Genomic DNA, 26,286 nt, shown 5'->3' with positions numbered 1-26,286 from the left:
GCGAGGTTCAGGGAGGAAGCACGACCGTCATCGAGTGACATGACAGAAGCTGACGGCTAGCTAGAGATGTTAGCGTTAGCTATCCTCTGTAATAACCTGTGGTGTTCCCCAGGGTTCCATCCTGGGTCCTCTGGTTCTCCTACAACTCCTGATCTCTCCGACCGGATCTAGGAACTGTCCCCTCACAGCATGAAACTGGGTTCTCTGTGGGTTCCCTCCAGGTTCTCAGTCTTCCTAACTCAGTCCAAACAACTTAGAAAGTTAGTTGAAGGCTCTGAATTAGCCGCAGGTACAGGTACAGCGCAGTAACGTGTAGTGAGGCACTGACATTAGCATCCGCCTTTATGAGCTAAAGAATGCCGTATTTGCCAATACATTGGCGGACCGGCATCAATGACTGCAACATAAATTATATCAGTATTCTTTAAACGCAAATGTTATTTAGCAATAAAGAGCGTTGGGATATTAGCCATAGCAATGTCTTACTTCTTCAATAGGCTACTCATTAGATTACCACGTGGTGTGCAAAGAGTGACTTTGAATTTAGGCCTTTACCGCAAGTCTGATCATTTCTGAAACTATTTTAACCTACAGCAAAAGAACTGCAAAAAAAATGTATTTTTGGAGTATTTATTTTTTGACCCGAATTCAGTTTTAATCATATTAAATAGGTTTTATTGTCCCACCTTTAACTCATAGGAAGCCTATGACTGATATTCCTTGAGAACCACCGAGTTAAATACATATTGTATTCCCCTTGCCAATTACCTATTCATTTATCTATTTTTTTGTAATTTTCTTCTTTATTTTAATTTATTAACTTTTATTTCTTTATTTTCTTCTAGAATCAAACATTTCTCAAATGCCTTCAATCCTGCTCACTCTTACAGTTAATTGATTGCATACAAAACGAATGTCCTTATATCCTCATATTTCCTCATGCATGTTTGTATCATTGACATTCGATTCTATTTAGCCATGTTTGTTTGTACATATGTATTATCTGTTTATACTATTTGTGTTCAATGAAAATTAAAAAAAAAAAGTTTGAATAATCACACAAACACAAATCACCAAATGTGCTCAAATCCCATAAACATTCAAGTTTACAAAGCCTGGAGTTGGAAAAGATGCAATAAAAATACCTATTCGATGTAGACATGCAACAATTCACCCTCTCATTCACAACATTGATTCATGCAACCTTCGCCCTCTGCGCATGCGCGATGTTGATCAAGCATCTACGGAAGCCCACCATCACCGGGGAACCGGAAATACGTCACTCAGCGTAAACAACAGAGAAAGCGTTTAAAAAATACATTTAAAATGCAAATTGTCGGTACAGCCACACTCTACGAAATAAAAGTGCTTTATTTAAACATCCCTGTTTGTATAATTATTTTATTTGTATTTTTTCTTCTTCTTCTTCCTCTACACCGCACGAAAACTGGCGTAGCAGCGCCCTCGACCGACGGACCGCCGACGGCGGACGGTAATAAAACTCGCCCGGGACCGGTGGGAGATCCTCGGCAGCGATGGCGTCTCATAACGGCCTCTCCTCCTTGGTAGGACCGGAGCTGGGAGCCTTTATCTCGAGTTTGCGTTTCTGTAAAGCTCCCCCGGTGGCGAACCCGGACGTCAGAAGCCCCCGCGGTGTGTCCGAAAAGTAGATGGAGCCGCGGAAGGACGCTTGGCTAGGCTAGGCTAGGCTAAGTTAGGCTAGGCTAACGCTAACTAGGAGGTAGAAAACACGTGTGGAGGATAAACATTGCCATGCGGAGACGTTTATGTCAAACATTAATCGTTTTTTCGCCGTTTACCTCTCCCTTTAGTGTTATTAAACACTAAAATGTGTAAATTGATTGTGTTCTTGAACTCAATCCCAACTGGAGACAGAAAATAAATATTAAAGAACCCCCGGAAACCAGTGCGTTTGACAATAAATAATCAGGAACTATTTTCAGTCAATTTGATGAAAATGAACAAAATCAGAGAGTCACTATCGAGGTGTTCTGCATTTATAAATACCTGGGATGTAATCAATCAAAAAACCATCGCTCATGTATCGATTATCTGTTTCCATCAACAGTGACCCTGGATTTATCAATAAATCACTGCAAGAAACAAAAAGACCCGAAAATGACTTATTTGCTAAATTATTGTCGACTTGTTTTGTTTAGGTATTGAACTCTCATAATTTTCCAGGTCTTATAATAAGACTTATCCTATATTTCTTAGAGATGTGACTTAACTCGATGGAGAATAGTGGTAATTACATTTAAGTGTGTGTGTGTGTGTGTGTGTGTGTTACCAGGGGCCTGAGGGAGCGTCTGCAGCGGCTCACGCCCTCTCGCTGCCAGCTGATGCCTACGGAAACGACGTGAGCCCTTTCTTCATTCATTTTCTTTTACGCCCTGTTCATCTCTGTGTAGAAATCCCTTGACCTCTGACCTTTGACCTTTCAGCCAAGACTGGAAGCCATGTGGGCGATGAAGGCTTACAACCACGCCGAGGTCTACTTTAACGTGAGTGAAAAGACTCCCTGGACTCGAGTCTGCAGAACATTCTGGCGCTAACATCTCTCTTCTCCATTTGCAGCTGATATCCTCGGTGGATCCACGCTTCCTCAAGCTGACCAAGCAGGACGAGCAGATCTACTCGTCCTTCAGGACCACCTTCCCGGACCTGGACGTCCAGCTGCTGGACCCCGAACAGCTCAAGTCGGAGCTGGGGAAGGAGGTGGGCGGAGCGATTTTGTGAAAGAAAACAGATTTGTTCGGAAAACCCCTCACCTTGCTCCTCCTCTTCCTCCTGGTCCCAGCGCTGGCGTCCGTTTTGCAACCAGTTCGAGGGCGTCGTGGAGGACTTCAACTACGGGACGCTGCTGCGCCTCAACTGTGAGAAGGGCTACACCGAGGAGAACACCATCTTCGGTGAGTTCCCTCCGCCGCTTATTGATGGAAAAAAAAATAAAAACTGGATAATCGAACGTAGCTGCTCTTCCTCCTCCAGCGACCAGGATCCAGTTCTACGCCGTGGAAGTGGCGCGGAACCGCGAAGGCTACAATGACGCCGTGTTCAACGCCAAAAACCCCAAGAGCTAATGGTGGGTGTGGAGCTGTTGCCGGGAGACGCACCTGTCAAGACTCAAGGGACTCGTTTGTGTGTGTGTGTGTGTGTGTGTGGTATCCGTCTCAGCTCGGACCGACAGCCTGAACCCGTTTGTGCTTGTCCGATCTTATTACCATGGAAATGACACAGCTTGTCTCCTGACGTTTTAAATTTTAATTTAATTTTTATTTTATTTTTTTAAATCAGCTTGATTGGCCTACGGATTGTCTTATTTTATTTTTCCCCCAATTTGCAAGAAAGTCAATAAAGTTTTCAGAAAAAAAAGAAAAACACAGGTTTTCCTTCTTTGACCATCAAACTCGGGCTTTTTTTTTTAAAACAGGAAGTGCAGGTTTCCCTACCAGGAAGTGGATCCTGGGGTCTGGTATCCGACGGCAACGCATCCATCGTCGAACCCCACCAGGGGGAAGGACAGGATGTTGGCGTTTGTTACTATCGGAGCAGTGAGATGAGATGAGAACAACTTTATTAATCCCGATGGAAATTGTTGTGCCAGAGTTTCAAGTAAAAACATAACAGTAATAGAGTGGTTGCCACGGTGACCGGTCTTACCCTTGTCTGTGAAATCAGGGCGGCGTCGGCGAAAAGGGGGCGGGGACAGAGGAGCCGGAGGCGGGGCTTGTAAAAATGATGAGGTTTATTTTTGCAGTCACAATGCCGACACTAAACGTAGCAGACGTTCACACAACTCAAACAGCTACTCGACACACTCACGTCAGGGGACACCAACACGTTTGACCTCCGGCCGACAGGTTAGAGATGAGCTAGTCGTCACGGTAACGGTTAGCAGCAACATCCGAGAGGAACACAAGTCGCTAAAAGTCTCCGCCAGCTTCCCCCCCCGCCCACCGCCGCCGCCGCCACCATGAACCCGCTGCCGGCCTCACACGGAGCACCGCTGGCACCGACCCCCGGGGGCCGCCGTCAGCACGCACGCACACACACACACGCACACGCACACACACACACCGCACACACACACACACACCAGAGGGACCAAAACCTGATCCAAGGAATCCGGCCTGCCAGAGGCGGGAATGTAGCGGCGGCCATGTTGCTTCCACGTCAGTCAACGCGAGGGAAGGATGGAGGAGGGGGAGAAACTGGTTAAAAAAAAAAAAAAAAAAAGAAAAACAAAAAGGGGGCGGAGCCAACCGGGCTGCCGTTCCGGGGCCGTCCACCGGGGGCAGCGCCGAGCTCCCCGCCGGAACAGAACCATATAAATAACGACTCGGCGAGATCGAACGGACCCCGCCCCGCTGCGATTAATGTGACTTTGCTAATTAAGCCTCCTGTTCTGATTGGTTGAATCCCATGGCGAGCTAGAGGCGGCGGCGGCGGCGACGGTGGGGGGAGGGGTGTTATTTACACGGCGTAGCCCGAGGCCCCGCCCCCTCCCCTCCCGGCCCCGCTGTAAAAACCGAAAATCCCGCGTCGTTTTTTTAATCGCCCCTCCCCGCCTTCTTCTAAATTATCTTTTTTTTTTTTTTTTTCCAATTTTTTTTTCTTTTTTATAAACGTTCAAAATGTTACGAAAAAAAAAAAAATGTACACTTCGGAGATTTTGTGTGTGTGTGTGTGTGTGTGTTTTTTTTTTCTTTTTCCGGGAGGGTTGTTTTTTTTTTTATTTCTTTTTTTGTCTTTTCGTTCTTTTAATTTTTATCTATACAAGGCAGGCAGAAAGCGGGTTACTACGGCGACGCCCCCACACCCACCCACCCGCCCGCCGCCGCCACAAGCCCCGCCCCCTCTGAGACGGCCGCGAGCTTTAAAATAGATCTGTATATATTTAAATATGCTAATATCAAAAAGGGGGCGGGGCTTCAATCAGCGGCGCCGTGTCGGGGGCGGGGGGTCGTGACCCCGTGGCATCCGGGCCCGGGGGAGGGGCAAGGGGCGGGGCAAGGGGCGGGACAGGAGGCGGAGTCTGTCTGCCCCGTGGAATGTCAGCTCATCATGTCGTTGCTGTTCACGCCATAGGTGGAGTTCTTCATGCTGTCGTTCACCTCCCGCCTGAACACTGACAGGTTCTGGGTGAACCTGGACACACACACACACACACACACACACGCACACGCACGCGCGCGCACACACACACGGGGAGATATTCAGTGTTTGCAATTTTTTTTTTAAATGGGAATTTACCTTTTCTCATGAACTGTATTGATCAGATGACACACACACACACACACACACACACACACATACATATATATATATATATATAAACTAACTGCATACATGTTCACACATACACACACTTCCATACACACCCAGACTCTATGTCAAACACACTTTCTCCCACTCTCTCTCTCACACACACACACACACACACACACACACACACACACACACAGACACACCGATATAACTCTGTCAAACACACTCACTCACTCAGTCACTCACTCAAACACACACACACCCCAACTCCATGTCTCTCTCAAACACACTTTCTCCCCTTCTCTCTTAACTCTCTCTCTCTCACACACACACACACTTTCATACATACCCTATGTAAAACACATGTTCTCCCATTCTCACACACGCACACACACACACTGACCTGTCACGGTTCTTGGTCAGCAGGTTCCGTTCGATCCCCTCCATCAGGTTCTCGAAACATAAGTGCATGGCCTGCTGCTTCTCCGGGGGCTGGCTGTTCACGATGCTGTTCCTCAGGTCGGCAAAATACTGCTTATACACATACACACACACACACACACAAAGACACACACACATAAACACATACTTGTTCAGTTCTGTGCGTGTCTTCCATTGTATTGTATGTATCTTACATTATGTGTGTGTGTGTGTATATCAAGTGACTTTATACGTGTGTGTCAGTGAATGAATAGGTGTGTGTGTGTGAGTGTCTACATGAGTGGGTGTATGCACGGTGAGTATATATGTGTGTGTGTGTTAGAGTTTGTCTGTGTGAGAGCATGACTGTGTGTATGTGTGTGTGTGAAAGCGAGCGTATGCACAGTGAGTTTGTGCATCTGTGTGTGTGCGTCTTTCATCATGGTGTCTGTGTGTGTGAGAGAGAGACTGACTGTGTGTGTGTGTGTGTGTGTGTGTGTGTGTGTATACCTTCTCGTTGAGCAGGATGAGGCCCAGCAGTGGTCTGGACATGGACCACTGGTTCCTGCAGTCCTCGAAGATGATGATGTTCAAGACGGTGGACAACATCTGCACCAGAGCGCACCGTTACACAACACACACTCCAGTATGTGTGTGTGTGTGTGTGTGTGTGTATGTGTGTGTGTGTCCTACCTGCTGGATCATCTCCGGGTGCTGCTGCATGATGTGCAGGAAGCGGTCGTCCGTTGCCATGGCAGCAGGGCGCTTCTTCGTGGATCGAGAGAGTTGTTTAAATAGATACGTGACTATGTGGTCCAGACTGGAGCAGCAGCCCGTACACACCATGGTGTCTGTGACACACACACACACACACACACACACACACACACACACACACACACACACACACACACACACACAGGGTCAGTGACAGGTGCAAACCATTGCGTCTGTAACACACAAACAAGCAGACACACCCATACACTCAATGACACACACTCAGACACGGTCAAGCTCTCTCTTTAACACACACACACACACACACACACACACACACACACACACACACACACACACACACACAATGACACACACACTCACACTTGGACATGGCCAAGCTCTCTCTTTAACACACACACACACACACACACACAATGACACACACACTCACACTTGGACATGGCCAAGCTCTCTCTTTAACACACACACACGCACACACACACACAAACACACACACACATACATACACAAGCACACATAATCAAGCTCTCTCTTTAACACACATACACAGAGACACATACATACACACACACACACACAAACAATCATGCTCTCTTGCGCACACACACACACACTCATACACTAAATGACACACACACACACACACACACACACACACTCACACATAGTCAGACAGAGTCAAGCTCTCTCTTGCAAACACATACGCACACACACATACACACTGTCAAGCGCTCTCTTGCAAACTCACACACACACACACACACACACACACACACACACACACAAGGTCAAGCGCTCTCTTGCAAACACACACACACACGCACACACACAGTCAAGCGCTCTCTTGCAAACACACATACACACACACTCAGACACTGTCAAGCTCTCTCTTCAACACACACACAAACACAGACACACAGACACAGACACACACACACACACACACACACACACACACAGTTACCCAGCGCCGTCAGGCCCTCAGAGATGGACGACAGGATGTACATCACCACGTGGGGCTCCAGGGAGGCGATGAAGTTCATGTGGTCCTGAGTCAGGACCTCCAGCAGCGAGTAGAAGGACTGGCTGAGTTTGGGGTAGTCCTATGGACACACACACACACACACACACACACACACACACACACACGAATACGCACACGCACACACAGATGTGTGAACATGTTTCTGTTTTTGCTTCTCTGTGCGTGTCTTTCAGTAGAATTGTGTTTTGTCAGCGTTCTAAATGTTGTGTGTGTGTGTGTGTGTGTGTCCTGTCTGAGAGCGTGTCAGTGTTTGTGTCAATCTCTATATATGTGTGTGTCTTTCACTATGTGAGTTTGTTTGTGCATAGTGTGTGTTATGTTTACATCTTCCAATATATAAATGTGTGTCCTTCAGTGTAAGTTTGTGTGAGCGAGTGTGCATGTCTTTGTGTGTGTGTGTGTGTGTGAGTGTGTGTCTGTGTAGGACATGCCTAACTGTATGTATCTTTCAATGTGTGTGTGTGTTTGTGTGTGTGTGTGCACGCTTGTCTGTGTGTCTTTCAGAATATTAGTGTGTGTGTGTATGTCTCAGTATGTGTTTTTCAGTGTGTGTGTGTGTTTTGTGTGTTTTTCACTGTGTGCAACTCAGTTTCTGTATGTGTGTGTCTTTCTGCGTAACTGCGTGTGTCCTTCTCCTATATATGTCTGTGTGTGTGTGTGTGTGTGTGTCCTCCTGTCTGCGAGTGTGTCTTTCACTATGTATGTTTATTTGTGCGTAGTGTGTGTATGTTTACGTCTTCCAATATATTAATGTGTGTATTTCAGTGTAAGTTTGTGTGTGTGTGTGATGGATGCCTAACTGTATGTATCTTTCAATATGTGTGTGTGTGTGTGTGTTTCTGTCTGTGTGTATTTCAGTGTGTGTGTGCAATTCTGTTTCTCTGTGTGTCTTTTTGTGTAACTGCATCTGTCCTTCTATATAATTGTGTGTGTGTGTGTGTGTGTGTGTGTCCTATCTGTGAGTGTGTCTCTCATTGTGTCAGTGTGTGTGTCAATCTCGCTCTCTATATATGTGTGTGTGTCTTTATTATTTGTGCGTAGTGTGTGTATGTTTACGTCTTCCAATATATAAAAGTGTGTCTTTCAGTGTAAGTTTGTGTGTGCGAGTGTGTGTATTTCTTTCTGTGTGCGTCTTTCATTGTGTGCACCTGTCTGTGTGTGTGTGTCTGTGTGATGCATGCCTAACTGTATTTATCTTTCAATGTGTGTGTTTGTATGTGTGTGTGTGCACGCTTCTCTGTGTTTACATGCTTGTCTGTGAGTGTATGTGTGTGTGTCTTTCTGCGTAACTGTGTGTGTCCTTCTCCTATATATGTTTGTGTGTGTGTGTGCGTCCTCCTTTCAGCAAGTGTGTCTTTCATTGTGTCAGTGTGTGTGTCACTCTCTCTATATCTGTGTGTGTGTGTGTCTTTCACTATGTGTGTTTATTTGTGCGTAGTGTGTGTATGTTTACGTCTTCCGATATATAAATGTGTTTGTCTTTCAGTGTAAGTTTGTGTGTGCCATTGTGTGTCTTTCATTGTGTGCACCTGTCTGTGTGTGTGTGTGATGGATGCCTAACTGTATGTATCTTTCAATATGTGTGTGTGTGTGTGTGCGTGTATGTGTGCACGCTTGTCTGTACGTGTGTGTGTGTGTTTCTGTCTGTGTGTCTTTCAGAATATAAGACTGTGTGTGTATGTGTCTCAGTATGTGTGTATTTCAGTGTGTGTGTCCAATTCTGTTTCTGTGTGTGTGTGTGTCTACCTGTATAACTGCGTGTGTCCTGCTATATGTGTGTGTGTGTGTCCTCCTGTCTGCGAATGTCTCTCATTGTGTCAGTGAGTGTGTCTTTATTATTTGTGCGTAGTGTGTGTATGTTGACGTCTTCCAATATATAAATGTGTGTGTCTTTCAGTGTAAGTTTGTGTGCGCGAGTGTGTGTGTGTGTATCTTTCTGTGTGTGTCTTTCACTGTGTGCACCTGTGTGTGTGTGTCTGTATGATGCATGCCTAACTGTATTTATCTTTCAATGTTTGTGTGTGTGTATATGTGTGTGCACGCTTCTCTGTGTTTACATGCTTGTCTGTGAGTGTGTGTCTTTCAGAATGTAAGTGTGTGTGTGTGTGTGTCCCTACCAGCAGGTCGCTGTGTGGGATGGACAGCAGCAGCTTGATGAAGGTCTGCAGGGCGTTGTCCAGGGCGTCGTCGCCGTAGAGACGGAAGACGCCGAAGTTGACGTAGTTGCCGCTGAGCACGGCCTTCAGCATGGCGAAGCACACGCTCACGCCCTTCAGCTTCACGCCGTACACCTGGTCCTTCGGCACCTCGCCCAGCGTCAGGATGCGGTTCCCTGCGGAGCCACGGCGGATTCAGGAGGTCTGCCGAGGAACCCGAGGAACCTGAGGAACCCGCCTACCGTAGGTGGTGATCATCTTGCTGGTTTCTCTGAAGAGCAGGATCCCGTTGGGCGAGGAGACGTCGAACTGCAACCGCTGGGACCTGGAGGGAGGAGGAGGGGTTGCGGTTGATGCCCGACGGTATCCATGGAAACGCAGGGGTGTCGGATTACGGCGATCGGGTCCGAACCCGCGGTCAATCGTAAGACGGTTTCGGGGTTCCTATCTGTTGTTCGGGGTTCCTACCTGTTGTGAACCAGCTCGGCCATGAGCTTGAGGACAGGAGTGGTGCACGCTGGGTCGTGGTACCAGAGCTCGATGGCTCGCTGCAGGATCGGCATGTAGGCGGGGTATCTGGACGGGCGCGTTCAGGACTCCAGTCATGTGAAAACCCCGGACTGGTTCAGAATATCACCGAGTGCCGGTCGGACCATAATAGATCGCGCCGCGCACACGTCAGGTACCGCGTGATCCAAACCTTAGAAGCACTGGACTGTATTACACACACCAGGCCACCTTAGACCACATCCATGCTAACAACAGGCCACTTAGACTACATCCATGCTAACAACAGGCCACTTAGACTACATCCATGCTAACAATAGGGCACTTAGACTACATCCATGCTAACAACAGGCCACTTAGACTACATCCATGCTAACAACAGGCCACTTAGACTACATCCATGCTAACAATAGGGCACTTAGACTACATCCATGCTAACAATAGGGCACTTAGACTACATCCATGCTAACAACAGGCCACTTAGACTACATCCATGCTAACAACAGGCCACTTAGACCACATCCATGCTAACAACAGGCCACTTAGACTACATCCATGCTAACAATAGGCCACTTAGACTACATCCATGCTAACAACAGGCCACTTAGACTACATCCATGCTAACAATAGGCCACTTAGACTACATCCATGCTAACAATAGGCCACTTAGACCACATCCATGCTAACAACAGGCCACTTAGACTACATCCATGCTAACAATAGGCCACTTAGACTACATCCATGCTAACAACAGGCCACTTAGACTACATCCATGCTAACAATAGGCCACTTAGACTACATCCATGCTAACAATAGGCCACTTAGACTACATCCATGCTAACAACAGGCCACTTGGACTACATCCATGCTAACAACAGGCCACTTACAGACTACATCCATGCTAACAATAGGCCACTTAGACTACATCCATGCTAACAATAGGCCACCTTAGACCACATCCACACAACCACTGGACCACTTAGACCACATCTATACAAATACCAGACTGTTTTTGACAATACAATGAATACAAGACCATCTTAGACCAGATCCCTATGAACACCGCTGTCTTAGACCACACCCACGCAAACACCAGACTGTCTTAGACCAGATCCATACAAACATTACACCACTGAGACCACATACGCACAAACACCGGGGCATCTTGGACCACATCCGTACAAAGACTAATGTCTCTATATCATTTAGCTGGGGGCCGCTGAAGGTGGAGTCTGGACTGTATTGAGTTTTTCACAAAAAGCAGCTTCAAGTATTCCAAAAAAACAGTATGACTGTACACTTTTCTCAGTCTTAATAGATAATGGTTCTTCCGAACATAAGCTTACCGACTACCACTTCTACTACTTGCTGCAAGAGACTTGGCAGTGCTGTCTTTTTTCACAGCTTAGCCAAATTTGGCTGGAGGGAGAAAGTAAGTGAGATCCTCGGTATATCTTGAAGATGCTTATCAGTGAGTTTGGACCTGTATTTTGGCTTATTAAAGTTCATGGTGGAGAAGAGCTTTTCCCACAGATGTGTAATCCCAATAAGCGACACTGTTTGAACATCCTGGAAAGCTCAGGGAAGGTGGGGGGCGACTTTCTCCAAAGTTGTCCAAACTTGTCTACTTTTCCACTCACCTCCCTGAGCTTGTCTTTGAGTTCAGAATTGCGCTACATGTCAATAAGCTCCATCAGTGTGGACCCAAAAGCCTTTGCTCCAGTCCCATTAGTGGACAGGATGCCTCTCTTTCCTTTGCAAGTGCCTTGCTTGCCACGGTAGACCTCCTGGAACTGACTCTCTGTCTGTCTCTGCGCTCTCTTGCCGGACTTACGGAACTCCTGCGCTCTTTTGTTGGACTTCCCCAAACCCCCATACTCTTGCCGGACTCTTTGAATTCCCGCACTCTCTCATTGGACTTCAGGACCCCCAAGCTCTCTCACCGTACTTCTGGACCACATCCATCCGAGCACTAACACCATCTTTGAGCCCATCCATACAAACACCTGGCCATCTTTGACCAGCTCTACGCAAACACCGAACAAGCTCGAAGGATACATCCAGTCAAACAGCATCATGAAACTGGTTTTGGCATTGAAGGCAAACGCGATGCCTCGCAGGTCTCGGACCAAACCCACGAGAGTTCTCTGCAGGAGACAGGAGATGTCGGATTAGGACCAGGCTAGCAGCTGGTGGACGTTGCAGACTCATCAAGTTTCTACTTGGGCAGCATTCAACCTTGTGAGAAACCTTTTAGGGAAAGACTTGATTTATTCTGGGTGTTTGAACCCAGAATGCATTAGTCATTAGAATAATTACTTCAATTCTGGGGGAAAAAAGGGCTCAACAACTTTATCAAAGTAAACATCCTGGCGCTAACAGATAGCTAACCACGAAACAGGTAATGATACCTGCAATGTGTGTGTGTGTGTGTGTGTGTGTGCGCCTTTCACCTTGGCCTCCTGCTCGTTGAAGGTGTTCGTACTCAACATTTGAGCGACGGCTTCGAAGGCAGCTGTCAGTGGCAACATGAACTGTTCGAACTGGTCCTCATCCTCACCTGAGGACAGACACAACGCAACATGTGTCGACATCAGACGTCACACATTTCATTCTTGATAAGAACTGACTAATCGACCACCATCTTACCCACAGCCAATCCCCTGCCTACGTCTCACCCTCTTCTCTTCATCCTCTCTTCTTTCCCTTTATCTATAAACTTTGTCTCTGGTTTTCCGCGAGACCTCCTTCGTTGCAGCCACAGTATCCTCCGGCCGAGATCTTCACCATCCCACTTCTGTGAATGTCCAAACCATCTCAATCTGATTTTATTTTCAAAGTATCTAACTTGTGCTGTTCCCCTGATCGACTCATTCTTGAAACTCTCCATCCTCCTTAGTCCCAAAGAGAACTTCCATATCTTCATCTCTACCTCTTGTCTTCTCCCCTGTGTCTCCATACCATACAGCATGGTTGCCCCTACCCCCCTCTCAATATGTTTTTAGGGCATAAGTCCACTACTCTGATTCGAAGGCATACCTCCACCTCTCTACTTTTTTCCCCCAAGGGCATACGTCTGCCTCTAGATTTTTTCAAGGGGATACATCCACTACTCCAGATTCTTTCCAAGGCCTACCTAAACCTCTCCAGAATATTTCAATGGCATACCTCCACCTTTCTAGTTTTTTTTCAAGGACATACCTCCATTTTTCTCGATATTTGCAGGGCATATGTCCAATATTCTAGATGTCTTTCCAAGGCATACCCCCATCTCTCTAGATTTTGTGAGGCATACCCCCACCTCTAGATTTTTCCCAGGGCACATATCCATTTCTCCACCTGCTCCCTGTGCTCACTACAGCTCATGTCATCTGTCCACTAATTTAGATTTTTGTAGATACCTCCACCTCTACAGACTTTTTAAAGGCATACCTCCACCTCTAGTTTTTTTTCAAGGCACACCTCCATTTCTCTTGGTTTTTTTCAAGGCATAACTCCACCTCTATTTTGTTTTTCAAGGCATACCTCCACCCCTAATTTTTCTTCAAAGCATACCTCCACCTCTTAAGTTTTTCCCAAGGCATACCTCCACCTCTATTTTTTTTCAAGGCATTTCTCCAACTCTCTAGTTTTTTTCCAATGGCAAACCTCCACCTCTCTAGTTTTTTACATGGCATACCTCCACCTCTCTCCTTTTTTCCAAAGCATAGCTCCACCTCTAGATTTTTTCCGGGCATATCTCCATCTCTAGATTTTTCTCAGGGCATATATCCGTCTCTCTTGATTCTTGTGCTACTGATTCCTGTGCTCATTTCAGCACAATGTCATCTGCAAACAACACAGTTGATGGAGATTCCTGTCTAACCTCTAACCTTCTGTCACCCTGCCCATCAGCACTGCAAACAAGAGGGGGCTCAGAGGTGATCCCTGATGTAACTCCACCTTGAACTCCTGTGTCACACCTCAATGTCGTACGGTTCTCGTACATGTTGACTAAATAAGACGTAGTATTCAGGACCGACTCGGATGAGTAGAACAAATACAGAGGTTATACAAGCATACAGGTTGAAAGAACTTGGTTGAAAACATGGAATGCATAGGTTATCTCTAGTTTGAAGGGGAAAGCGTGCAGTTACCTAGGTCAACCATGAGGAGGCGTCCCAGTGCCGTGTAGAATGTGGTCCGACACCTCATGTCGCTCAGGTTGGACTGGTTGTTGACGCCGAGGAAGGAGAAGTGCTCGCTCTGACCATGTGGACGGCAGGAGGAGTTGGTTTGAGACTCTTTCACACACCAAAAGTTGTAACCAAAAGGGGTCAAACAGTTTATCGGTCGCTGACTCACTGTGTGATTGTTCAGCATGAACTGGACGGCGCTCAGTTTGACCAACTTCCTCACGCTACTGTACGTGGAGGACGGGTTGTCAAGGAGAAAACACCTGCAAAAAATCTAGCAGGCTAATCACTGGACCGGTAGCCCTCCCGCTAGCCGTCGGAGAACAAGCCATGATTTCACACAGGAAGGATATCCCAGCGACAAGTCGTTGAGCAGCTGCAGCGTCTTGGAGGTGATCGGCTCACACTGGCCCCAGTACTTTAGGTTGGTGATGCTGAAACGAACACCGTCAAGACTTAGAGGAGTCCATCGCACACAGACAAACGCTATGCATCACACTCTCAAATGAGCCTTGGTGAAGAAATAAACAAGAGGGGGCGGGCAGGCATTGGGGCGCTCACATCTTTCCGATGAAGACACTCAGAACCATCGTCTCGTCGTTCAAACCCAGGACCTCCGATAGTCGCCGGTAGAGCTAAGACACACACACACACACAAACTGCTTATTAAAATCCATTTGTTTGTTGATTAGCAATGAGAAGCAGGGACTCCCTTCAAATGTGACATTATAAACACAATTCACAGCTGATGAAAGACAACATTAAAAACCAATGAAGTGTTGAAAGACAAATCACAGTTGATGAGCGACAACATCTGGTGAAAGACAACATTCACACCTTGAGAAAGACACCTTTCACACACCTTTAAACCAGTGGACGACCCGGACACGACTACATTCACACCTGGTCTTGGGACCCTGTTCACACCAGCTGCCGAGACCCAAGGAGGGCTCGGGGGGGTTACCTTGGAGGATTTCTGCACCTGGTCCCCGATGTAGATCTTGCGAAACTGCTCGAAGAAGCTAAGCATGGCTAGCTCCAGCCTCTCGTTGCCGGCCTGGGCCAGCCGGGAGTCGGTCAGATTCATCAGCTGCAGCACCCTGACGGGACACACACCGTTACACACCCTGCGCATGCATGTGTGTGTGTCCGCGGCGGGTCAAACCTACCGACAGACCAGCTCCCCGTCCATGGCGTCTTGCTCGTCGGTGCTGGCGAATGACACCCGGCCGCCGATCACTGCCCCGATGATGTAGACTAGCCACGTCAGCCGACCTGCACCAGACGCAGGTTACGACACCAACCAGCACCGGTGACCCTTAACCCCGCCCGCCCCGGAGAAGATCCCCTACCCTCCTGCACGGTGATGTCGGCAGCGCTGGAGTTGGTGGACTGCAGCAGCTCCTGGTAGGTCTGGGCCGCCTGGTCGAAGAGCTGCACCAGCAGCGCGCACGTCTTCTCATACTCGCATCGGCCGATGGTAGAGAGCTGGTCCAGCTGCTGCTGCACCAGGCCGGCGTCGTCCAGGGGGTCCTCCAGACCGTCCCTGGGGGGGTCGCCGACAAACAGAGGGTGTTGAGGCCCATAAGAAATCCAGGACAAGCCTGGGATCATTCATGCATTCATTCTCCATGCCGCTCGCCCTGCACACAGGGTCGCTGGAGACAATGCCGACTGTCACTGGCCGAGACCAATCACGGGGCCACATCTAGAGAACCATTCAGACATCTGGACAATGCGGAGTCTCCGCTGAACCTCCTCCATGTGTTTGAACCCGGGGGAACCCCACGCAGACACGGGGAGAACATGGAACACGGAAAGGGCTACCGCTTCCGGCGTGGGCGCAGTCAGGGGTACCGTGGCGCCGACGCACCTGAGGATGACATGGACCGACTCCAGTCGCGATGTGATGTAGGCCTTGGTGACCTCGGGGGTGTAGGTCTCAAGCAGGTGGGGCTCGGTGGCCTTCACGTAGGGAACCGACGCCGCCAGGCGCTGCCAAAGGCTCAGCAGGTAGTGGACACTGTTTGGGGCAAACTCCCAGTGCTGGAGGGAGAAGAAGTGGAGAAGTAGGGGAAGAGAAGGAGGAGGGAGAGTTGGAGGGAGCAGAAAATAAAGAGAAGGAGAAGAGGATGGAAGAAGAGCAGATGGAGCGAAGGCGAGGTGGATGAAGGAAGGGAGCGATCAGTGGAGGAAGAGAAGGAAGGAGTAGTGGAGAAAAGGGGAAAAGGAGAGGTGGAGAGAGATAAAGGGATGGATATATGAAGGTATGGGCAGATAGAAAAAGGAGGGGATGGAGGGGGCAAGTGGAGGAATGGCGAGCCATAGGGACGAATAGACGAGAGATGGAAGTATGGACGCACCAATTAGACCCCGACCAAATTCATTCCGGAAGTGACTGTGAGGCAGAGGGGGGTGGTGCCTCACCTGCAGGCTGGTGACGGTGAAGTTGGCGATGAGGCGGATCACCTCGGGGTAGTTCTCCACCTTCACCAGCTCCCCCAGCTGGTAGTTGCTCTTCAGCCTCGCCAGCAGCCGACAGAACTCGTGGTAGTTGTTGGGGTCGGGGAGACACTTTAGGTAGTGAGAGGTCAAAGGTCAAACGCCAAGAAGAAGAGGAAGAAGAGGAGCAAGAAGAGGAGGCCTTGTAACCTGAGGGTTTGCGAGTATCCTCTTGACTCCATCGACAAGATGCGAGAGGAACTTGGCTCGCTCCGCATTATTGAAGAGGGACCTCCGGACGGAGGCGATCTGGACTAGACACGACAACACCTGCGCACACACACACACACACCATCAAGCAAGGAGTGGACAGGTGGTTTGCCAAATTCCGGGGCCGCTGCCACTTACCAGCGGGGACAGGGACGGAGGGATGGAATGGTAGAGGTTGAAGAAGAGCTGCAGGGTGGACGAGTCAAGAAACGCTGATGGGGGGGGAGAGCAGAAGACGGGAAGACGGTTGGTTGAGTCTTTGGGAACCCGGCATCTAACCCTTGGGGTTGGACACCACCGTGATGGTGAGGTGCAGGAGAAGAAAAAGTGTCTACCTGATCTCCAAGAGGTGGGGATCTGCACGGTACAGAGGTCGTCCGACGATTCGTCTGTCGACGTTCCTATGAAGTCGTAGTTGAGGCAGTTGTAGCTGAGCTTCAGCAGCTGCATCAGCAGCCCGTGCTGGGACTCGTCGTTCAGGTTCAGGTTCTTCCCCGACGCCTTCGGGGAGGGGGAACCGCAAACAGCTTAGCTTCCTCGGCAACTCCACCGTACGGCGGAAAACCCCAGCATAACTAGGAGGTGGCTTACCTGCTTGAGGAGGTTGCAGGAGAGCGTGAAAATGTCAAAGAGGGAGGAGTCCCTGAAGGAGGACGCAATCTTCCTATGTTTTGTCAGTGGGTGTGCTGTGTCGGCCTGTGGAGGAGACGCGACGTTAGAAGGTACCAGGGTGAGCTTAAAGTTCTGGTATGCTTCTGTTTCCAGCAGTGGGTAGGTCCTTAAAGCTGGCTTGGACGTTGCATCCACATTTGTGCTGTATACGAGTTTTAGCTAATTGAAATATGACCAAGTTGGATTGACCAAAATCACAACGGCATCGCTGGAAGGACCTTGGATACAACGGGTCGGGTCAGGCAACAACAACCCTGCTTATAGAAACTCTTTTGAGTTCCTAGAGCCTTTTTGGGAACAACAGAGGAACAAGGTAACGCGGACCTCTTAGCTTTTACGGTTCCAAAGGAACTCGTGTGACAAAGGCTTTGGCCTGCTACGCCACAGGGGGTTCTTTACAAGGCAAAGCAATTCTGGGAGAGGCTAAAAACACTTCCAACACATCTGATGGTCCATGGTTATTATTTCCATGCAGAGCTTGGACGCAATGGCAGCATCCGTCTCCCGCTTCTTTTTCTTCCGGGGATTGCTTTCGAGCATGGAGTTTTTCGTGAGCGCCTCAGGTGTTCACTGTCACGCCAGTGGTTACCGTAGTCCCTTACTGCACGTAAGCATACAAAACTCAAAGGTTCCCCAGGAGGAGGCTAGTCCCTCGGACCAAATTCGAGCCGGGCAGTTCTTCGAACTGTGTTCTTAAAACCTTTCCGTCAGAAAGTGGCTATTGTGTAAGAATCTCGTATCTGGAGCTACAATAAGGGTGAAATGGACTACGTGGAACACCACTGTAAGCCTATGAGGTTGATTTAATGCAGAAATACAAATAAGCCTCGATAACTAGGAGCTGGGCGGGTTTACCTGGTTGATCTCGTTGGTTAACTGGGACAGAATGGTGACCCCTATGATGCAGTGCTCCACACTGTCCTGTGATGGCAAAGGGTACAAATCAGCGACGCGGTGACGCGATCTTGACATTTGTTGGCGCATGGGCAAAGTACGCACCTGGAGGAAGCGCGTCACATCGGCAATGACGTTCCTGAAGACGTAGTCGTCTTTCTGACAGTCGAACCAGCCCAGCTTGGTGATCCTGGCATACAGCTGGATCAGAGCCTGCGTCACGAAGGCGGCCAACTTCGGCCGCGTGGCCAGATAGTTCAGCACATAGTTTCCTGGACGCAACAAACACAAACGAGCAACGGACTTTAACACACCTGCCATGGATCATCTCCTCATTGACCATCCTGAACTTGTCTAAACATACCCGGACAGTGTGTTAACCTGTCTGGACATAGTCTACCCCAAAGGTCTAAAATAAAGGTACCACTGTATGAGATGAGATGAGAACAACTTTATTAATCCCGAAGGAAATTGTTGTGCCAGAGTTTCAAGTAAAAACATAACAGTAATAGATAATAGTGGAAAGGAGGAAGAATAAGAAATATAATGAAATATAAATTGTCTTAGCTGTTAGCAGTAACTACAAAGATTGAAGATTCCCTGCGGCGGAGGGAAGAGGAATTAAAAAGTCTGATAGCCTCAGGTAGGAAAGACCTCCTGTGGCGTTCAGTGTATATATTGCTTTTTATTACCTTTACACTTTGTGAATTTCAGAAGCAACACACTACACACTTGTTTATACAAAGTATTACGGAGAAAATTAAATTTTATTTATGTAATGAACTCATTTTGAGCTTTGGGCTTTCAGAGAGTGTAGCGGAGTCTTGACCTGAAGTTTAAAAATAAATCGGGGAAAAAAAATCACTGTGTCAGTAAACAATAAAAAATAAATATTTGCAAAATGCCTTCATAAATATTTATTTTACCTGGTTTATTTCTGCTCCTGAACTTCGGGACTTTACCGGCTGGCGGGTATAACGGCTTCCGCGAGTGTGACGTTATTTTAAGCGGCGAAAAATAATAAATATCATTTTATTTAATATTTCAAGATCACAATAATCTTCCAACTTAGAACTAAAAGTAAAAAAAAGGAATTAACACGAGTGAAATACACTTCAATTAAATATTTATAATATATTTTCCCAAGCCACTCGGAGCCGCAGTGTAAAGTTGAAAGAGCCTCCTGATTGGTGGGGAGCCGGCTCCCCACCAATCAGGAGGGGTGCCGGCTCCTGATTGGCTCCCCACCAATCAGGAGACGCTTTTTTTCTCTTGAAGGCACACGTGATTGGTCAATACGCGTGGTGTCGTCTCTGGGTCTGCGCTTGTGTTTCTAAATCCCAATCTTCAGTAGAGACTGCTGATCTTTTTCTTTTTGTTTTACACATTTTAATTTATATTTTTTGCGTGTTTTTCAAGAGTTCTGTGTTTCAGTCTGAATTGGTTGAAAGATGATGGGTAAATAGTTAAAAGTTCTTGTATTTTATAGTTTATTTGTAGCACTGAAGAGTTAATATTTTTAATTTATTTTGAATTTTTTATTATTTTATTTTGTTGTTTTGCATTTTTTTCAGGGATTCTGTGTTGTTTGACTTTAAATTTGTTGAGTGTATAAAAAGCTAAAATTGTTTTGTATTTTATAATTTTTTGTAGATCTGTAAATATTTTAATTTATATATCGTATGTTTTTTAGGGATCCTGTGTTTCACTTTAAATTTGTTACGTATAAAAAAGCTAAAAGTTTATTCTTGTATTTCATAGTTTATTTGTTGTTGCACTGAAAAGTAAATATTTTTAATTTACATTTTGTTGAGTCGTGTGTTTTTCAGGGATTCTGTGTAGCTTGACTTTAAAATTGCTTAGTATAAAAAAAGTTAAAAGTTTAAATTAGTCAAAAGTTCACTGTAGAGCAAAAAAATAAAGGCTATTATAATATAGTAGTATAATACTTTTTTTTTTTTTAATTATTTATTAATTCATTTTGTGCATAATGTTACATTATTATTGGTAATATGTCGATTAAAGCAACAAAAAAAAAATCTGAAGAGCCGTTTGGGAGCCTAAACATCCTGGACACCTTTGACTAACTTGAAAAAGCTCAATCCACCTGAGAAAAATCCGCCTTGAATCTCAAAACTTCTCTAGCAGATGTGATATTATGTGGGCGAGTCCACCTGCATGGGTGTCTTGATGGACTCCTTGAAGTTTTAAGCATCAGTTGTTCCAGAGGGAATGACATTGAGCAGATAAAATGACATAACAGTAGAAGAAGAAGGGATGAACAGAAATAGGGTATAAGATCAAGAAGAGGGTGACAAGTGTTGGTGAAGGAGTTGGTCAATATCCACCGCAGGGATCGTTCAGGGAAGTAGGAAGCTTGACCGGCTCTGCATCGCCCTGGACACCATTTGGTTCTGCCGAAATGGAGCGCCTGTGTGATGCGACCAGTTCGGTCTTGGGATGAGCCTGGACCGGGCCGGACAAGCCTCAAACCCCCTGGACGAGTCTCAAGCGGACGACCGGCAACCCGAGGGCCGTGGGGAAACACACCCTCGTTGCGCGCGGTCGGCTTGAAGGGCTGAGGTACTCACGGATATCGATGCGTTGCTCGAGGGGAAGCGGGTTGCTGGTCCGGGACACCAGTTTGGACAAACATGTGGCTGCGAGCAGCTGAGAGTACGAGGACTGGGGACAGAGAAGCGCGTCATCTGGTCAGGACGCTAAAATTCAAGTTGGACGTCCAGGGCCTACAAGACAAAACCTGAGGACCCTCTGGCTCTTGCTAGCTGATTCTTTTAGCAACTACACTACTTGCACTGTAAACATAGCACACAGTTGGGATCTAAAGGTAAAAACGACAGTGTTGGTTCGGTTCCACCTTCCCTTTAGAGGGGATTTTCTATTACAGTGGAGTTTGTCTAAAAGATCTAGTACTTGAAGATGATGTTTGCATTTGTTTTGAACTGTCGTGTTATTGTTGTTGTTGTTGTTGTTGTTGTTGTGCAACCCCCCCCCAAAAGGTGCTGGTCGCAACTTCTTGCCCTGATCTGTTGTGTAGGACTAGGTGTTGGTATCCCTAGCACCATAGCACACAGGTATCCTACCTGTGTGCTATGGTGCTAGATAGATCTAGTACTTGAAGATGATGTTTGCATTTGTTTTGAACTGTCGTGTTGTTGTTGTTGTTGTGCAAAGGTGCTGGCCGGTCAACTCACGCTGCCCCTCTCAAGCAGCAGCTGACACTTGCTCAGGCAGTCGGGGCTGTTGGTGAATTCCACCAGAGCTTTCTCTGCCTGGTGTCGCACGGCGGTGTCCGTCGTCTCATACAACTGCTTGCACAGGATCTCCAGCTGGGCAAGGCCCTGCAGGGCGCACAAACACACAGAGAGGACACAAGCTTATCAGGAACACGCAGGCACGCCATCGTTTCATCACCACATGGCTGAGCATCACAGTGAATAAGCACTTTTCTAATTTGGTGATGAGAATAGTCCGGGGAGTGGGGGAAGGAGAAACAAAAGGCTTTCCGTTCGCCGGGCGGGGAAAAAGTGCTGAGTCGCGGCCCTCGACTCGGCACAATGGCCGGCAGCTCCTGGTTGGACCAGAGGTTTGAGCTAACGAGGATGGCCTGACCTCCGGCCGACGGTGCTAAGTGCACAGTTTTGTGTCTGAACTGGTCTTTGCAGTTCCACGTGGACGGCTTCGCACCCTGCGACTTCAGAACGTCACCCCGCACAACTCCACAACTCTGTTGACATACCTTGGCGCGCACAACTTTATAACATCTCTTCACCGCAACTTTAGAAGCATACATGTCGGGGGCAACGCCGCCGAGACGTTGTGTTGCTCGGCAACGACGAAAACCAAATTTAGCTTAAAGACAAGTCCAAAACGTTGAGGGATACATAAAATGTTCAATAAAAAATAAAGCGCTGATTCCAATTTTATTCACATAGTTTCAGATATAATTGATATGTGATCCTAGAAGTTGTTGTCAGTTTCATAATAATAATAATAATAATAATAACCGCAACTTTAGGTTAAATAAAAACAAAGCACTAATTTCAATTTTATCCACATGGTTTAAGTTATAATTGATGTGTGTTCCAATGGGTTATTAGCAATTGTCAATTTCATAATAATAATAATAATAATAATAACCGCAACTTTAGAAGCATACATGCACACTCCACAGTTTTACAAACATCTGTACACACCCCACAACTTTAAATACCGTAAATTTTGGACTATAGAGCGCACCTTTATATAGGCCGCATCTAATAATTTTAAAAGAAAAAAGAAATTGTACATAAATAAGCCACACTTGTCTAAAGCCCCTGGGGTCCCTGTTGAAACATTACATATTAACGCAGCAAGATGTTATAGTTATGTTTTTTTTTTTAACTTTTAATTAAAATCTACAACTACTGGTAAATAACGCAAATCCTTCTTTTCAGAACACATGCCGAACTTGCCTGCAGCTGCTCTTTTTCTTTCTTCTTCAACAGCCAGACTGATCACTTTCAATGTGAAAGCCACATCAAATGCATTTCTGCGGGTCTTTTTCATGTTGGGGGTGTGTGTAATAAGCGCAAAATGGCTGATCTGAAGAATTATCATAAATGCGAGTGCGTTTGCTGAAACTGTTTCATTAGTCCACTGTGACAAGTGTTGGCGGAAGGAAGCTACCGTAATTGCCCGATAAAAATCCATAAATAAGCCGCAGTTCTCAAAGCGTGTGAAAAAAGTAGCGGCTAATATAGCGGCCGGAATTTATGGTACAACAGTACACACACTCTACATCTTTACAAACTTCTGTCTGCACACCACACAACTTTACAAACATCCGTATGCGCACCACACAACTTTACAAACATCTGGACACACACCCAACAACTTTATAAACATCTGGACACACACCCAACAACTGTACAAATATCTCTAAACACACCCCACAACTTTACAAATATCAGAATGCACATCCCGCAACTTTACATACACTCATATGCACACCCCACAACTGTATAAACATCCGTATGTACACACCACAACTTTAAAAACACCAGTATGCACACCCCAAAACATTAAAAGCATCAGCATGCACACCTCAAAACTTTACAAACACCCGTATGCAGACCCCACAACTGTACAGACATCTGTACACACACTCAACAACTGCACAAATATCTGTAAACATACCCCACAACTTCACAAACATCTTGCCATACACCCAATAACTTAACAAATGTCTTTACACACACCCCACAACTTTACAAACATCGGTGTAGACACGCCACAACTTTATAGTTGTCTGTACACACACCCAACAACGTTAGAAATATTTGTACACACAACCCACAACTTTACAAGCTGCTATCGATTAGCATTTATTAGCATTATTCATAGGCCTCAAAGTGTGTGATGAAAGGTGCAATTCTACTTTTCAACAGAATCACCTTGGGTCTTGAAAAACTTCGGACAGCAACGCCTTGACGCTTTCAGGAATTTTTTTTTTTTTTTTTAAAAGTCACAGCCTTGTTGAGACTAGAGGCGACTTCTTGAGGAGATGCGGTTCAGGTTGCCATGACAACAAGTGCAGATTTGTTATTGTTGTTATATCTTCCTTAAAAAAAAAAAATAAAAAAAAAAAGCTTGGGGTTCAGCGTATCAGCTATGGATCAGATTGTGGATGTCACGTTTCAACCGAGAGGCGGCGGCGGGTAGGACGACATGCGTCTTCCCTGGAGGACAGAGATAAGGGCATCTGCAAGGGCAGACGCCACCGCCGCCTCCTTGACCACAGGGGGAGAAAACAAAAGGGAGAGTTCCTCGGATGTGTTACATCACTTTTTGTTTGTTAAAAGTTTCAAAACGGCGACTATAACCTTGGAACTCCTATGATTTACAAGTCAATATCAGATGACTATTTACACGTGAACGCCCAGCTCTTAAACGTGCAACGTGTCGGGAGAAACGCCGCCGAGACATTGTGTTGCTTGGCGACGACGAAAAACCAAATTTAGCTTGAAAACAAGTCCAAGACGTTGAGGAATACATAAAATGTTCAATAAAAACAAAGCGCTCATTCTAATTTTATTCACATAGTTTCAGTTATAATTGATATGTGCTCCAATGGATTATTGAAAGTTGTTGTTCAATGCATTATAATAATACTACTACTACTAATAATAATAATAATGATAATACTAAGTTTCTACCAGAGGGGAGGGGGGGGCTACAGGTGCTCCACCGTACATCCGGGTCCTGGCAGTACCTGGGCCAAGGATGCTAGCATTGACACCTGTTCGCCCCGCAGCCCCACCGTTTGAGTCGGTTCCCGCATAAAATCACGCACAGGAAAAGTTAATCGAGGTTCTGGGGGGGTGCATTATGGGATGGCGGGTGGTAGCTCCCGGGCCCCACCACCACGGTGCCGGGGTTAGCATAGCAGCGGCTACACTTACTGCTAGCATGCTAGCTAAACAAAACAGCGCTGCCTGGTTACGCACATAAACAACGAGGCGACCGGGGGTGCGGGGGGGATTCCCCCGGTGCTTTTACCCGGTAGGGGTCCGACACCCGGCGCGTCGGGTGGGGGGGTCCTCGGTCGGCGAGGCACCGGTGACCCGGAGCCGAACCGGGCCGGGTAATGTTTTCAAACAGCAGCAAAAAAAGAGAAAGGGGGTCGGGCGGGAGAAGTTGACGTCCAAAGGGATGCGGCTAGCTTTAGCCTAGCATGTCCGCACGGCTACCGTTCTTAGCGGCTCGGCGCGCAACTACCCCGGCCGTTAGGCGGGGGGTGGGGGGCCGGCGAGGACTGAGCGTCACTGCCGCTCACCTCCGGGTCCGGATGGGCGCCAAGCGGCCAGGCAGCCGGGCAAAGCAACCCGCCGCTTCCACCTCCTGCTAGCCGGGCAGCTACCCGCCCGCGGCGGCCGTGAGACCGTTTGTGTTTACCGTTGTTTACTTCACTTCGCGGGAAGGCGGCGGTAGCGGCGGCGGCGGCGACGGGGAGGGGGGGCCCGACAAACTGCACCGTCATCCCCCGGCGCCGAGTGCGACAACCCGGGGAGAGAGAGACCGGAGCACCGGGTTCGGCGGAGGGAGGGAGGGGAGCGCGGAGGTGGGGGTGTGTGGGGGGTGAGGTCCTCCCCGGTGCTAACGCAAGCTAACTCGGCGAGCCCGAGCGGTGACAGCAGGCCACAAGTCAACACAGGCGGCCGCATCCCTTCTCCTTCCCCCCGGACGACGCGCTGCGGCCGGCCGGCCAGCGCCGGTCCGCCCGCCGTCCGCACACGACCCCCGCGACCGGAGCGCGGCGCCGCGGTGCACGGAGCGGCGCCCTCCGCGGCACACGTGTGGGAACTGGCGGCTACCAAAACATGAATCCTCCGCTTACCTGCACATGATCCGCCATTTTTCTCCATTTCATGCACCTCTCACTCCCCCGCTTATGGGTATGGGCAGAGGCAACAGCGCCCCTAGCGGCGGCGGTGCGCCGCTGCAGCCTCCCGCCCGGCTCTCCTTCAGGCAACAGCTGGTGTGTTGAACAAAATACGCTAAAATATAATTAAAAAAAAATCCAAAAAAATCTGCAAGTTTTTAAAATTATTTTTAAAATTATAAGCGATTCAAATAACAAATCTAAAATTGGAAACACGTCATAATTCCC

General features: G+C 47.5%; 2 protein-coding genes across 3 annotated transcripts; one reads left to right on the top strand and one right to left on the bottom strand.

Annotated features, from left to right (window-relative positions):
• Positions 1 to 1,436: 1,436 nt before the first annotated feature.
• pbdc1 (polysaccharide biosynthesis domain containing 1) lies at positions 1,437 to 3,256 on the top strand. The gene is made up of 6 exons (XM_086152856.1): positions 1,437 to 1,565; positions 2,315 to 2,380; positions 2,466 to 2,525; positions 2,599 to 2,739; positions 2,822 to 2,933; positions 3,013 to 3,256. Exons 1-6 carry the CDS (start codon positions 1,536 to 1,538, stop codon positions 3,102 to 3,104), a joined length of 501 nt encoding a protein of 166 aa, XP_086008982.1. The 5' UTR covers positions 1,437 to 1,535; the 3' UTR covers positions 3,105 to 3,256.
• A 1,463-nt stretch (positions 3,257 to 4,719) lies between these two features.
• xpo7 (exportin 7) lies at positions 4,720 to 26,073 on the bottom strand. 2 transcript variants are annotated; one of them, XM_086152854.1, is made up of 28 exons: positions 26,014 to 26,073; positions 21,830 to 21,976; positions 21,206 to 21,299; positions 18,720 to 18,886; positions 18,576 to 18,641; positions 17,640 to 17,744; positions 17,384 to 17,549; positions 17,187 to 17,260; positions 16,989 to 17,108; positions 16,764 to 16,910; positions 16,210 to 16,382; positions 15,689 to 15,882; positions 15,506 to 15,611; positions 15,301 to 15,436; positions 14,898 to 14,971; positions 14,690 to 14,770; positions 14,506 to 14,569; positions 14,298 to 14,406; positions 12,615 to 12,721; positions 12,220 to 12,308; positions 10,123 to 10,230; positions 9,897 to 9,979; positions 9,616 to 9,830; positions 7,418 to 7,556; positions 6,406 to 6,563; positions 6,223 to 6,321; positions 5,696 to 5,826; positions 4,720 to 5,172 (listed from the first exon to the last, which is right to left on the bottom strand). In XM_086152854.1, the coding sequence occupies exons 1-28, from the start codon at positions 26,044 to 26,046 to the stop codon at positions 5,079 to 5,081; spliced, it is 3,279 nt and encodes a 1,092-aa protein (XP_086008980.1). In that variant the 5' UTR covers positions 26,047 to 26,073; the 3' UTR covers positions 4,720 to 5,078. The 2 variants fall into 2 exon arrangements, with proteins under 2 accessions (XP_086008980.1, XP_086008981.1); XM_086152855.1 differs by having other exon boundaries at positions 5,696 to 5,823.
• Positions 26,074 to 26,286: the final 213 nt, after the last annotated feature.

Source organism: Fistularia commersonii, chromosome 9 (assembly GCF_037954325.1).
Source record: "Fistularia commersonii isolate RoL2024-O1a breed Wild chromosome 9, RoL_Fcom_v1.0, whole genome shotgun sequence".
Classification (NCBI taxonomy): domain Eukaryota; kingdom Metazoa; phylum Chordata; class Actinopteri; order Syngnathiformes; family Fistulariidae; genus Fistularia; species Fistularia commersonii.
This window is presented reverse-complemented; position numbering and strand designations above follow the sequence as displayed.